Source organism: Clytia hemisphaerica, unplaced genomic scaffold, assembly GCF_902728285.1.
Source record: "Clytia hemisphaerica strain Z4C2 unplaced genomic scaffold, Clytia hemisphaerica genome assembly, whole genome shotgun sequence".
NCBI classification, from domain to species: domain Eukaryota; kingdom Metazoa; phylum Cnidaria; class Hydrozoa; order Leptothecata; family Clytiidae; genus Clytia; species Clytia hemisphaerica.
Window position 1 is genome coordinate 6,544 of NW_027104297.1, and position 13,494 is coordinate 20,037.

At 36.4% G+C, this 13,494-nt stretch overlaps 1 protein-coding gene across 1 annotated transcript; it reads left to right on the forward strand.

The window, feature by feature from the left end:
• Nucleotides 1-1,635: 1,635 nt before the first annotated feature.
• On the forward strand, nt 1,636-6,571 carry LOC136817270 (innexin inx2-like; the record flags this gene model as incomplete). The annotated part of the gene is given in 4 exon segments (XM_067073603.1): nt 1,636-1,851; nt 2,312-2,540; nt 4,916-5,052; nt 5,945-6,571. Coding segments are annotated over 4 exon segments (704 nt in total), but the record flags the coding sequence as incomplete, so codon positions are not given.
• Between the last annotated feature and the right edge of the window lie 6,923 nt (nt 6,572-13,494).

A 13,494-nucleotide genomic window follows, 5' to 3' on the forward strand; every position in this document is an offset into this window, starting at 1 on the left:
AAATCCCCATTTCCAAGCATCCTACCCTCTTTTTATCGTTTTCAAATGACAACTCTTAAAATCCAATGGACTCCATTTGTGGAATTCCACCAAATCCCCATTTCCAAGCATCCTACCCTCTTTTTTATCGTTCTCAAATGACAACTCTTCAAATCCAATTGACTCCATTTGTGGAATTCCACCAAATCCCAATTTCCACGCATCCTACCCTCTTTTTTATCGTTCTCAAATGACAACTCTTCAAATCCAATGGACTCCATTTGTGGAATTCCACTAAATCCAATTAAGTGAATCCATTTGTGGAATTCCACCAAATCCCCATTTCCAAGCATCCTACCCTCTTTTTATCGTTCTCAAATGACAACTCTTAAAATCCAATGGACTCCATTTGTTGAATTCATTATACGAACTTCAGTTCTTCTTCAGATATTAAGTCCCGTATAGGTTGTTTTTATCTCCCTTATACTTGTACTTTGATATACTGTAGATCTTGCTTAAGTCTCCATTTCCAATAAGTGTTTCTTTTGGATGTCATTTGATGTCCATTTCCAATATGTCAGCGTACTGGACATAACTCCAACTACCATAGGATTTTCAAACTTTGACATCCCCTTCTCACAGACCCGGTAAAATTTCTTCGGCCAGTGTTGGTAAAAATAGCGGACTAAAACTCAATCTGGATTGATATTACCATTTTTCTCATGACTGGGGATTTGAATTCCTTTGTTTTGAGCAAGAAAATGTGGTCAGTGGGGATGTTAAGAATAGCACAATAATTTGCAGCGAGGATCGGATTATCTATGATTATTTTCTGTGGGGACAAAAATAAGAGTGAAATTTTCCACCGGGGACGATATCTTGGCCAGTTTTTCCTGTGGGAAGGGTTCCCAGTGGGTCTGTGAGAAAATGGTGTACTCTGTCTTTCCCGGGGAAGCATTCCTGGCATGTTTCCAGGTATACCGGCAGAAATAAGTTTTTTGCTGCGTACAAATGACTACACGCAACGACCTTGAGATCGACCACCTAACAATAACTCCAATAACTCCAATAATAACTCCTAACAAAACCCCAATAACTCTTGGGACTTATTTTGAACCTGCACAAAGTGTTGGTCTTTTTCTGTTATAGTGGTCAATAGGAAAATTTTGCCAGGAAAGAGAAGGTTTAGTCACTCTACAGTACTTAATGTTGTTCCAAAAACCATTTTATCTAACCTCCATTAGCTAGTCATAGCTTAAAAGAGCTTAATCTAGCGAAAAACTCTTGTCACTTTTAGTAAGCTGAGGCTAATAGTGCTCTAATGGTACTAAAGTTTTTGTCTGAAAGCCATTTTCAGCATCAAAGTTTTCATTAGTTCAAACTCTTTGATTGATACATGAAATGCAAATGATTTATTTGGTTATTTGGTGTGTTAAATTTACATTGTGTTACGCCGCCGTAACTTTGCGAGTGAATTCACTGTAATTTAGCTGATAACCAACTCAGCGCCAAGACCTGGTGAGTGGGCGGCCGCTTTCCACCCTTTTTGTCTAAATGTCATTGCTTCGGGTCTATATTATCATCTTGTCTAAACTCTTCTTCATATATTATTGCAAATTAGAAGTTAAACTTTACTTTTTTAATTTCACTACACAGGAAAAGTATTAAGTCAAACGCCAGTCATGCACCGTCAAATTCTCATCATCCTGGTGAAGCTAACATACTTGGTGGTCAACATTGGAACATTCTTGTCTTTCGACAGTTGTTTGAATGGATTGTTCGTCAGCTTTGGAAGTAATTGGTATAGTTGGGCATCTTTAGAGAATACAGATCGATTTGATTATATGGGTGGTTCCGAATTCCCTAAACCAGGTAATTCATGATATTCATGACGTAATGTCTTCCACGAAAAAAACCCGGTTTTTACCAGTAGTGGCAAATTTAAACTAGACAAAAGTTGCCTCTACTGGCGAAACCGGGGTCTTTCCGTAGAAAACATTAAGTCAAGAATATCATGAAAAGAAGCACATGTTTATGGTATTTATAATTTCATTAGGCCCCTTTATCATGACTCAAAAGCTATTTTCCCTATTTCTCGGTGCTGTGTCCGTGGAAAACACCAATCAGTGTAGCAAGAGATTACTTAATTATTAAGATTTGGTGTTTTAACTTCGATTTTTTTTTAATTTTATCTAATGGACCTTTTACAACCTTCCTTTTGGCTATTTTCCCTTTTCCTAGGTTTCGCATGGCAGGATATGCAGTCTCATACTAATTTTTGGTAATAGATTTTAAGAAGTCTGGTGTCTAATTCGTGTTTTTTTTGTTTTAGCTAATGAGCTTTTACCACCTTTCGGTTACTGTGAAATCTGGTCATCAGCAAAAGACATTCGTGATACCCACGCCAACAGACATAAAGTGATTTGCGAAATCTCACAACACGTTCTTTACCAATATACTTTTATTTTGTTATGGTTATTGATCGTCATTGGTATTTTGGTGTCCGCTATTGGTTTGATTGTCAGCTTCTTTAAAGTGTTCTCAGCTTGTATGGGAATGAGGTATGTAGGTTGAATCATTGCATTTAAGGGCTAGACCCCGAAGGGATAGAGTAGAATCTCTAACCTTTCTCAGACAAGAGAAAGTGGAGCCACTTATTTCCCATTCAGTAAGGCACCTAGAACGCGCCGCAGCGGATTTTTTTCCGTCAACGAACGAAGACCTACGCTAGCGGCCGAATACCTTTAAAACTTTAATGCGTGGTTTTCCAGCGGTCGAAGACCTACAAATTTAATGTGCGATCAGTTTTCAGCGCCAGAAGACCTACACAAACGGCCGAAGACCTGCAAAACTTAGAAATTTGAGAATCTAAATCTGAGCCAGCGGACGAATACCTTTCTTTGCTGCATGAAAGTTTTTCGCACCAAACTGCCATTCAAGCAATAAATTTTTAATATTTCGTGAAATAAATTCTTTTCGTGATAAGTCACATGACAACATAATGGTACTCGGTAGCACATTTCCTACGAAATTCACCTAGAAACTCAGCATATGCTTGCTTGTGATGGAGTCATACCAGATTTGAATAGCTTTTTGATATAATTTTGCGTTTCCTCTGAAATCAATTTAAAGCTTAAAGCATGAAGAGAATTCACGGGGTGATTGTGTTTATGCTCTATATCTATGGTACATCTAAATGGAGTTGGTTGTTCATTAGAATCACTTTTAAGTATCTTAACCGACATCTGAAAGGGACAAAAAGTATTCCTGAATCTTTTGGTTGGTTTCTTCTCCAATATTGACTTGACATCTCTTGTCTTTTCGTACCTTGTGTCGTGGTAGCATCTATAAAACACTCGCTCCGAATAGATACTCTTCTCAGTGTTCTTTTTTGGGGTCCTAATTTTCAAGGTTTCACCCGTGTGTTTTGAGTAGGTTTCGATAAAATTTTTGAGATCTGTGCTGAAAGATATATCACATTTTATCTCAATATCAGTTTCATGATTTCCATCACAAGAAAATGTAACAATTTCGTACTTTGATTCAATTTCCTCAAAAATATCAGCAATCAAATTCCTCTCCATGTTTACAAGAGTACCATTATGTTTTCATGTGACTTATCACGAAAAGAATTTATTTCTCGAAATATTAAAAATTTATTGCTTGAACGGCAGCTTGGTGCGAAAAACTTTCATGCGGCAAAGAAAGGTATTCGTCCGCTGGCTCAGATTTAGATTCTCAAATTTCTAAGTTTTGCAGGTCTTCGGCCGTTTGTGTAGGTCTTCGGCCGCTGAAAACTGATCGCACATTAAATTGGTAGGTCTTTTCGGCCGTTAGCGTAGGTCTTCGGCCGCTGGAAAACCGCACATTAAAGTTTTAAAGGTATTCGGCCGCTAGCGTAGGTCTTCGTTCGTTGACGGAAAAAAAATCCGCCGCGCCGCAGTCATGACAACGGATTGTATCTAGCGGTTCCATTGTTTTTGAGGACTGCATTTTTTTAAATCTAGCAATAGATTTTAGTTTCAATCCAGTGTTTGTGTAAAAACCACACACGGGCGTTCTGGATGGGAAATAAGTGGTTTCATTTCCCAGCAAGGACTCTCGAGTCTAGCCCTTCGGGCTTGGAAGTCAATGGGTGGAATGCACCAAATTAAATATTTTTACGCGTTGGTTAGTTAAGCTGTCTATGACCTAGACTAGAGACTACTCCTGGCTTAGACGATGTTATTGTCCATTACAGTGATAATAAAGGCGGGGAGATATACGCACGGAGTTTAAAATCGGTGGTAAAGTTTTGAAGAAACGACTGGTAAACTTCATCGGCTGTAAACTCTTTTTGACAAAAAAAACCCGTTTGCGAATTTTCTTCGGCTTTGGGCTTATTTTCTTAGATAATGATTTGTCTTAGACTATAGCATAGTCTTCTCCACGCTGAACACGCCCCTTATTTTCATATGATATTCTTATAAAATCTGACCCTTTCAAAAACATTTCTTAATCCTATTCTTACCATCCAAAAGCAACCTAGATTCCAAAGCAAAAGCTCCAAATTAAGAACTACCATTTTCTACCGGACCATTTAATCACCATTCAGTCTATCAAAATCCCTTAAGAGAACCCTGGAATATCTAAGGCTTTGAGACAGCCTTCTAAAATCTGTGTCAAGAAGGACTCTTCTTCACTTTCTTGAACAAATTTTGGAAAAGAAATTGATGCGAAATATAAGCCCGTTCAAATATCTTTCCAACGGTACCAAACTTTTCATTTATACGACAATTATTTGGAAATTTATGGCCAAAAATGTTCTTGCTCTGATAAAGAAATGCATTTCTTATTCAAGCCCTCGTATTTGTAGAAGATCTTTTGGTTAAAATCTGTTGTTGTATTGAGCACTAGGTCAGGCATGAATTTCATCAAAAACTTTTCTAATTTACAGGCAAATTGGATTGACTCCAGAATCGAAGAAGATCTTTCGCAATTTGACAGCTCGTCAATGGGATTACTTAGTTTTCTTGAAACAACAAAACATTGGAGTTTATGGTGAAGTTCGAGATATGTTTACTGCCGATATCAGTAAGTGTAGCTGCCTCTTTTTGATTCGATCTTCAAGGTACAAAATCTTTTGTTCAAATTATAGAGATATAAATTTATGCCACTTTCTAGCTGAGGAGGGTGATTTAGAGAGAGTCGACTATATGGACCAATTCTGCATTTCACCATTGATAAGCCGTTTTTATGAGGAATAGCATATGATAGATATTTAAAGGGTGATTTATAGTCGCACACCTTGCTTTGCTTAAGGTTTTAAGTATTCCCCGTTTAGACCTGCGCATAGTCTACTATTTTTATTTTGTGGGTGAAATTTATGTCCGTTAGGCAGCTTGCTTGAGTTCTGGTTGAAGGCTTTTCCCTACTGGATTTTGCATCGATCCGTCTATTCATCCATCCATATTCGTGTCTTTCTAATTACAATCAAGATCAATGATACACCCCTGTCTCAGCAGCTCGTAGAATTGCACCAGGGATAGAAATATTTCTTTGGAAATCCGGTGGGGATTTTCCAAGGAACGACAGAAGCAATGAAGGGCTAGAATTGAATCTTTAACCTTTCTCAGGCAAGAAAAAGTGAAGCCTTAAAATATGCGCCGTATTTTTGACGATGGATTGAATCTAACGATGCCTTTGTTTTCGATTGATATCTTTTTTGAAGTTTAGGTGTAAATTTTTAGTTTAAATCTGTCATTTATGTAAAAACCAGGCGGACCGCGCTAGACCACGCAACTTTGGTAGGATTTGGTAAGCTTCAAATCCTACCAAGGAGATTCAATTCTAGCCCTTCGGGCTTATACTTTATTTAACAGGGGGCTCTATCGGGGTTGTGATATGGGGGTTTCATAATAATTGAAGCGACTTAACAGACCATTTTCGAGTTTGATAGATTCTAATAAATGTCATAAATTTTCAGGCATCGGGGAAGAAGAGCCGAGTGGTTCAAGCACTCCCCCACAGATGAAAGGATGGGATCAAAGCCCTGCACGAAATAAAAAAGATATGGAGCTTTCTCAAAGGCCTGGATATGCTCTGTGAAGAGTTCAAAAATTGATGCATTTTGTATTTTTAACTGGGATAAGATCAACGTAGAATTTATTATTAAAATACTTTATCGCTATGAAGATGTGAGATTTGCTGGATATGGCTTCTTGAGCTCTTCCAAATGAGCCCTATTGTTCACTCCTTTCAAAGAAGAATATTAAATGACACGCTTGACATGACATATTGTTTTATACGGAAGCACCCAAAGTAGCATAGGCATTTATCAAATATTTATTTATTTGCAAACACCCGGTCTATTTTGGGTGCTGCCGTATAAAATATCACGCCATCAATGAGACATGAATATCACGAATTTTTCTATGGACAATTGTTTTGACTATGTGTGCAGTCAACAGCATCTGTAATTCCTTGGTGCCAGATCCTTGTTGACAACTCTGGTAAAAATTTTATTTTATTCGTTCAGTTTATAAATTGAGGCTTACTGTTCTGTTATTGTATTTTGTAAAAATATCTTTTTCTACGCATCATTATACATAAATATTTTTTTGAGAATTTTTTAACTGATATATAAAAATACCTTGCTAGTTTCTTATCATATAATCAAATAATTTTTGCTAATAACTTGATGGAATTTTTTTTAGCAAATTTAGCTTAAGTCTAATAAGGATATCGTAAATTGAACTAGCTTTCAAAACTTTCATAACGTCCAAATAACGTTATTTGAACGTTAAAACAACGTTGTGTGCCAGCTGGGATGACTCAAATAAGATCAATACATCATATACGAGTTCGTTGACATATTTGACGGCGTCTTAGTCACTTTAAATCTGCCATAAGTGTTCACTTGCGGAGTAACCGGGCTTTGGTTTCCAATATTTGTAAGAGAAAACTGTGGCTCTGTTGTTAGGCTACTTACAATATTACCCAGGGCGTGATCGACAGTTTGAGTATACGAACCCCGGGTTCCTCGATTTTCATCTTCATCTGGAATACGTCTTAATAGGTACCATCTTCTTTTTATCATTTTCAAATATTTACCAAGACTTTGATGCATTTTAGCATAAATATAGGGGTTAATGCAATGGTTCAAGGCTAACAGAATACGAAAACCATTCTCAAGGTATAATTCTACCGTACTGAAATTTTTGAACGTATATTCTGCGCCATGTTGTTTGTATCGGTTACTATAGACAACGAATATAAAGATGCTGTGAGGAGCTGTACAGGTGATAAAAACAATGACCAGAACGGTAAACATTCGGCTCATCTTCTTGTATTGTAGACGACGACTTGACATAATTCGGTTAGCGGCTGGCATGCGTCGTGTGATTACAATACATGATGAGGCGTATAGGATGACCATAGAGAAAAGCGGTAAAATACAAACCTAAAAAAAGACAGATGGTTTGAAATATATTATCATATACACGGACTTCGAGGAAGCGAAAGCACCCGAAAAAGACCGGATATTTGTAAAACGTTGGCATCAACTAGTGGCAAAAGCCAGGGATATTTCGGATGCATCTGTATATCGCGTCATGAATTTCATGGATGGGAGCTTCAAGACATTCTATCTATGAAGCGGTATCCGTATCAAAAATGTCCAGCTTACACAGTGGTCGGTGCATTTTAAACTGACCCAATCGTGCTTTAAACCGATCCAATCGATTTTAAAACCAACCCGATCACCTTGCGAACCGACCCTATTGCCTTTTAAACCAACCCACCCACTCACTTGTAAACCATCGACTGTTGTGTGTAAGCTGGACATTTTTGATACGGATACTGCTCCATACCATCCAATGAATACCAACCGTGTAATGTTTCTTACCAAAGACTCGGTGGTTATATAGTAAATATAATTTTCATGCCAATTTGGGTCCACACATCTTTTGTTATGAACTTTCATGAAGGCTAAACGTGGCACGGTGATAAGAAAAGCGAACAACCAAACGAGCAATGTTTCTGTAAATGTTTGACATCGAACTTGTGGTAAAGGTATATTGCTTCTTATTGCCCTATTAATATAAAGGCCAAACATCAGTATTAGAATTCCTAGGACATGATTCCTTGGACAATGATCCCCGGATAACCCAGATAATAACCCAAGATACCCTCACTCTAAGATCTTGCTAGATTTATTGCCCTAACAAAAATAAGTCAAACACGACATGGTTTGGAAAAAGGGAAAATCTGGCTGAGCGTTTTCAGTAGGCGAGAATTGTGATTTCAATAGTTCAACTTTATTTCATTGGATATTTCCATTTTGGAGAAATTAGAGGCTCCTATAGTTTATATCCTCAGCCTTATTACAACAATTTTGAGCTTTTATATCCTCAGATTCTAAGATCCTAAGGCTCGTAAAGTTAAAACTTTACGATTCCAGAAGTGAATTACAGCAGTTAAGAGTCAATTCATCAAATATTATGGTTTTCGTTCAGTCTACCTTAATCTGCCAGTCGCTATCAATACCAACATCATTGATGATACCATTGCAGTGAAGGGAACCATTGTTTCAAATATCTTACATCCACCATCACCTAATATATACCAACATTGCTCGTCTGTAACCAAATCATGGATGGTAACTATCGGTAAAAATGCTGACGCAAGCAAATCTGTCGTTGCTAATGAGACCAAGAAAACATCAAATCTCTTAGCGAATCTGTTCTTGATACCGATTATGTAACATACCGCAACGTTGGTTGTTGTACCAATAATAAGAGTCAGCATGCAGATAAGACCTAAAACGTTTTTACTGGCTTGTGGTAAAATAGGGTATTCTTCTTCAGGTTGTAAAGAAGTCATTATTCTATCCTTTGTTAGATTCATACCCGCAAGTGACTTCAAAATCTGCGTGTTTAAACCAAAATAAATCAAATTCAAAAGTAATCATAAGAAATTTTTTATTCTGTCAGTTCAGTCAACTCTATTGATGACATTTGAGTAAGGGGATGTCAGTTTTGGGTAATGACAGGTGCATTTTAGGGGATTTTTGTTTGTCATATTTTTTTCTTTTGTAGTCCCGAGAACATATTACAATAAAAAAATAACTCGGGCTAGACAAACAAGATTGTTTTGAAATTTTTCTGAATTATTCAGGAGGGTTTTTACGAAAGCAATACGACGGGAGAGGTCTTTTTGATAAGATAAGTTTTGATTTTAAGAAGTCCTTAATATGGCTAACCTAAGACTGAATTATTACTTGTTTCTGGCAGAAGCCCTCATGCTCTAAAAGTTATTTTTCTATGACAAAATCAACGCTGTCAAAAATATCTAAAATACATCCAAAACTTTTCGAATCGACTACCCGTTTTTTTCTGTGGTTCTTGGACCTATAAGAAACCTATGTGCCAAATTTCAGCCAAATATGATTTGTTTCAAGGTTAGGGCTCTTTTTTGAGCAAATTTTACTAGACTAATAGAAAGCTCTCCATTTTTTGTTCTTCAGATAATAATGAAATTAATCTCATGGTTGATTGAAATTCGATTGACGTTTTTGCTTACGTTAATTTGTAATTTCCCGTGAACTTGTAATTTCCCTCCTAGCGAGCACCTCACTAAAAACCGACAATTTTCGAAAAATAGAAGCCTTTCAAGTGTTTTGACGCAAATTCGATTATTTTGCTATTGCAGGAGCTTCGAAAGTTAAAAGTGACGTCAAAAAATCGAATGTTTAGAGCCCGAAAACCTGGGCTCAAAACATTCGAAAAAGTCACAAAGTGGAATAGACGTTAATTGCGTAAAAAAACGCGGGTGACGTCTAGTATAGGCTATTTCCCTCCTAGCTTTTGTAATTTCCCGCAAAAGTGAAATTTTCATCGTTTGGAAATTCATCACCTTTTTCGACTTTCTTACTAACTTCAAAGGCTTAAGTAAATGGAATACTATCCAATTAAAACTCGATTCGCGTTTCTATGACTTTTTTGAGACCTCTTTTTAAATTTTCAGATTGATTTCCAATGTTAAATTGACGTCTTTCAAAATTTGTCTCGGTCAAATTTTGAAATGTTTTAAATTTCCCTCGTTGCCCTCGGGAAATTTCAAAAAATTTCAAAATTGACCTCGGGAAATTTATCTCGAATTTCCCTTATTTATTTTATTTATAGAAGTGTATTTCTCAGGTCTATTGACCTCTATGAAACAATCTTACATCTTTACAATTTATAGATCTTATCATTCCATTCGTTTGTCAATTCTGTTTTACAGTTAGGCACCTTGTTATCTAACCCACTCTTCTTACAATCATGTTGTTTCCGTCGTAAATTTCTTTAAATAGAGTTTAGTCCTAGGACTACCTCTCACTTTCCATATAAGACTCTTGTCTTCTTCTTTCGATGTTTTTTCTTTTGCTTTACGATGCCATTGTTTTATAACCTCGCGTTCTTTCCTTGAAAAATCGTCTGATACTCTAAAATCATCGTCTTTATTTAGTTTGTGGGCTGATGCAAGTATTCTAATCCTTTCTTCTTCACTCTTGAGAATAACTTTTAATGGTCTCCATCGTTCATTTGTATACATTTCATCTTTACGAGCACCTATGCGTTCTACCTTGATTATCGTCACATCGAAACCCATTTGTTGTTTCAGTGTTCTTTCTATAAAATCTTTGTCACCAACTCGTTGCTCTTCTTCGTTTTCGTGCTTGTTTTCACCTAAATCATGCACCATGATGTTGCACTTGGTTGATTTGAGCCAACGCTCCTCTTCGTTCACTGATTTGATGAAATTTTTAATGGTCACCTCTTGTTTTTGTAGATCTTCTTTGGTGACTTCTGCATATGATTTTTTTTTTTTCTGTGCTGTTGAGCTGTGTTTCAGATCGTTTGTTGTTCTGTTGTTCTTTGTTGACGTCTTTTTTATTCATTAGCTTCTCGACTTTTCTTTCTAGAGAGGTTATTCTCTCGTTGAAACCTAATTTCAATCCATGATGATGTTCATCTTTATCTGCTTCCTTCGTTGTAATGTTACTGCGAGATTTTTGTCTGCTTGTTTTAATCCTCTCAAGTAAGAGTGGCGTTATTGTAACACAATTTCCACATTCGAAGCACCGGCTTTTATATTGCAGACAAAGCTGAATCTGATAGGCCGGAAGCTCAGAGCAAGCATAATGGACAAGTCTATCACATCTTCTACATTGTAAGGTGTCGTTATCTGCTACGATGGTGTTTGTTAAACAGTTATTGGGTGTGCAATATCCATAATTTTGTTGAATTTCCTTGTTAGAATTTTCGTTGATTTCCGCCATATTGTTGCATTTTCAGGATCGTGGCAGCACGATCCTGAAAATTTATAACCATGAGATTACTAGTACCATGAACATACAGGGTGTCCCTAATAAAAGTATCGAGTTTGAACATGCGATTGAGTAGAAAGTTTTAAGTGTGTATTCACAAAATTGTATTTTAAGCTCTCCCTCTTTTTTCTTTGTCATTACGTAACAATAAAAACATACTCTGCCTGTTTACAAATGCAACGAAATTACGATCATGAGAAAAACGCAACAATTAAAACATGTTTGTAAAGAATCGTATGTAAAACTATGAAAATAATAAAAATGGAATGTATGGAACAATAAAAAAGTAAAATGAGGGAATTTGAATTTTTATCAATTTTTATTTTTAAAGACGTACATTTATGCAACAGGGGAATAGTAAAAGGGCTATTGATTAATTTATACGTTGTAACTACCTTTTGTAATGAGCCTATGTGATGGAGAACGTTCTTATATTTTAGCGATAACACACACAAACTTTTTTACTCAATCGCATGTTCAAACTCGATACTTTTATTAGGGACACCCTGTATAGGTCGTGTTCAGACCTGAAAGTTTAAGTTTAAGGTTTAAGTAGTATTTTGTTGATATGGGAATTCAATTATAATCACTTTTCTTTTGTCATCATCGATTGGCGATCTCGAGGAATCTCCTTTCCTAATTTGAAATCATGTCATCTTCTCTCTTGAGATACTTTGAAACAAAAAAGATTTCAGGGAATCCCTCTGCAAAACACTAATTCGTGTTCGTTGAAGCCATTACTGCTAGAGATGCTCCGAGCGTCTCTAAGTCATAAATTTCACGTTCTCCTTTCATAATTTACAAAAGGAGCATGCTTTTCACTTGCAAATTCTGATTTCGTCTATTCAGAAAACTGTGATAATATCGTAAAAACTTTTTTTTTAAACCAGAGGGTGATTCCTTTTTAAACTTTGGTTTAACTAATGAGGAGCGTGCCGTTGAATACAAAAGGAAAATAAAAGAAACATGTAGACCTAATTGCTTTAAACCTTGGTCTGAACACGACCATAAACGACTGGACATCCATTTCTTTTGTATTTTTGAAGATAACACTGCTAGCTTCGTTACCGCCTCGTTAAAATCATCAAATGAAACAATAAATTCTGATGGTATACCTCTTGGGAATACCTTCCCAGCTGGCACACAACGTTGTTTCAACGTTTATCTAACGTTATATGGACGTTGCGAATGTTAGAAAAACATTGAAAAAACGTTGTGTGCCAGCTGGGTTGCTAACAACGTCAAAATTTCGACAAAAGTCTTTGTTGTTCTACTTTTCTCAAGTCTTTTATCTATATCATAACAAAGATAACAGAGGCAAAATCATCGTCAGCTTGTCAAAACTCCGACTAATATTTCCAAATTTTGACTTAAAAGTGTCCAATAATTTTAGAGAGTGTCACATTCTAATTTCGATATTCTTATGACACAGGCACTCAAATTTGGCAAGCTATTTTTTTCAAGTCATAAAAAAAATTATTGGAGTGACAAAAGGGATTCAAAAGTATACCCGCAGTTGAAATTCTGCATTTCAGAGTTGAAAATGTTGATAAAATATATTGCAAACTCGTGAAAAAATTTGAAAATAATATTTTTGTGCATTAGGAGTAATGTTCAAGCTCTATCAATCATTTTACCTAAACAAAGTCAAAGAGACAATAAAAGATAGATGTCCAGTCGTTTATATGTTCATGCTAGTACTAATACATGTGTGATTGAATTCTTATAGTTCGTCCTCACAGTTTGAATTCACGAAAAACCAACTGTGATTCTCACGATAGAAAATATGAATGGTTTTCATTGATCTAACCATATGATGATAACACTGATAAGGGTCGGTGTAAATAGGGCCGATAGGGTAGGGGGTTCAAGTCCAGGACAGCCTAATGTAACAATGTGTAAATTACATGTATGCACGGATAAAACCACCAGACTGGGAGCTTTCATACACCCCTGTGTCACAGACTCGCTGGCCCCAGCCCCACTAGAAAATTTGGCAACAGTTTCGTCCCGGGTGGGAAATACCCTGGAATTTCAGCCCCACTGGGAAATTTATTTTGAATTCAACCCCATTCGAAATTCAATGTTTCATTATGGCACTCCAAACTATTCCCACTGGAAATTTTGACTTTAGATCAATAGAATTTCTGTCCCATTGGGATTTC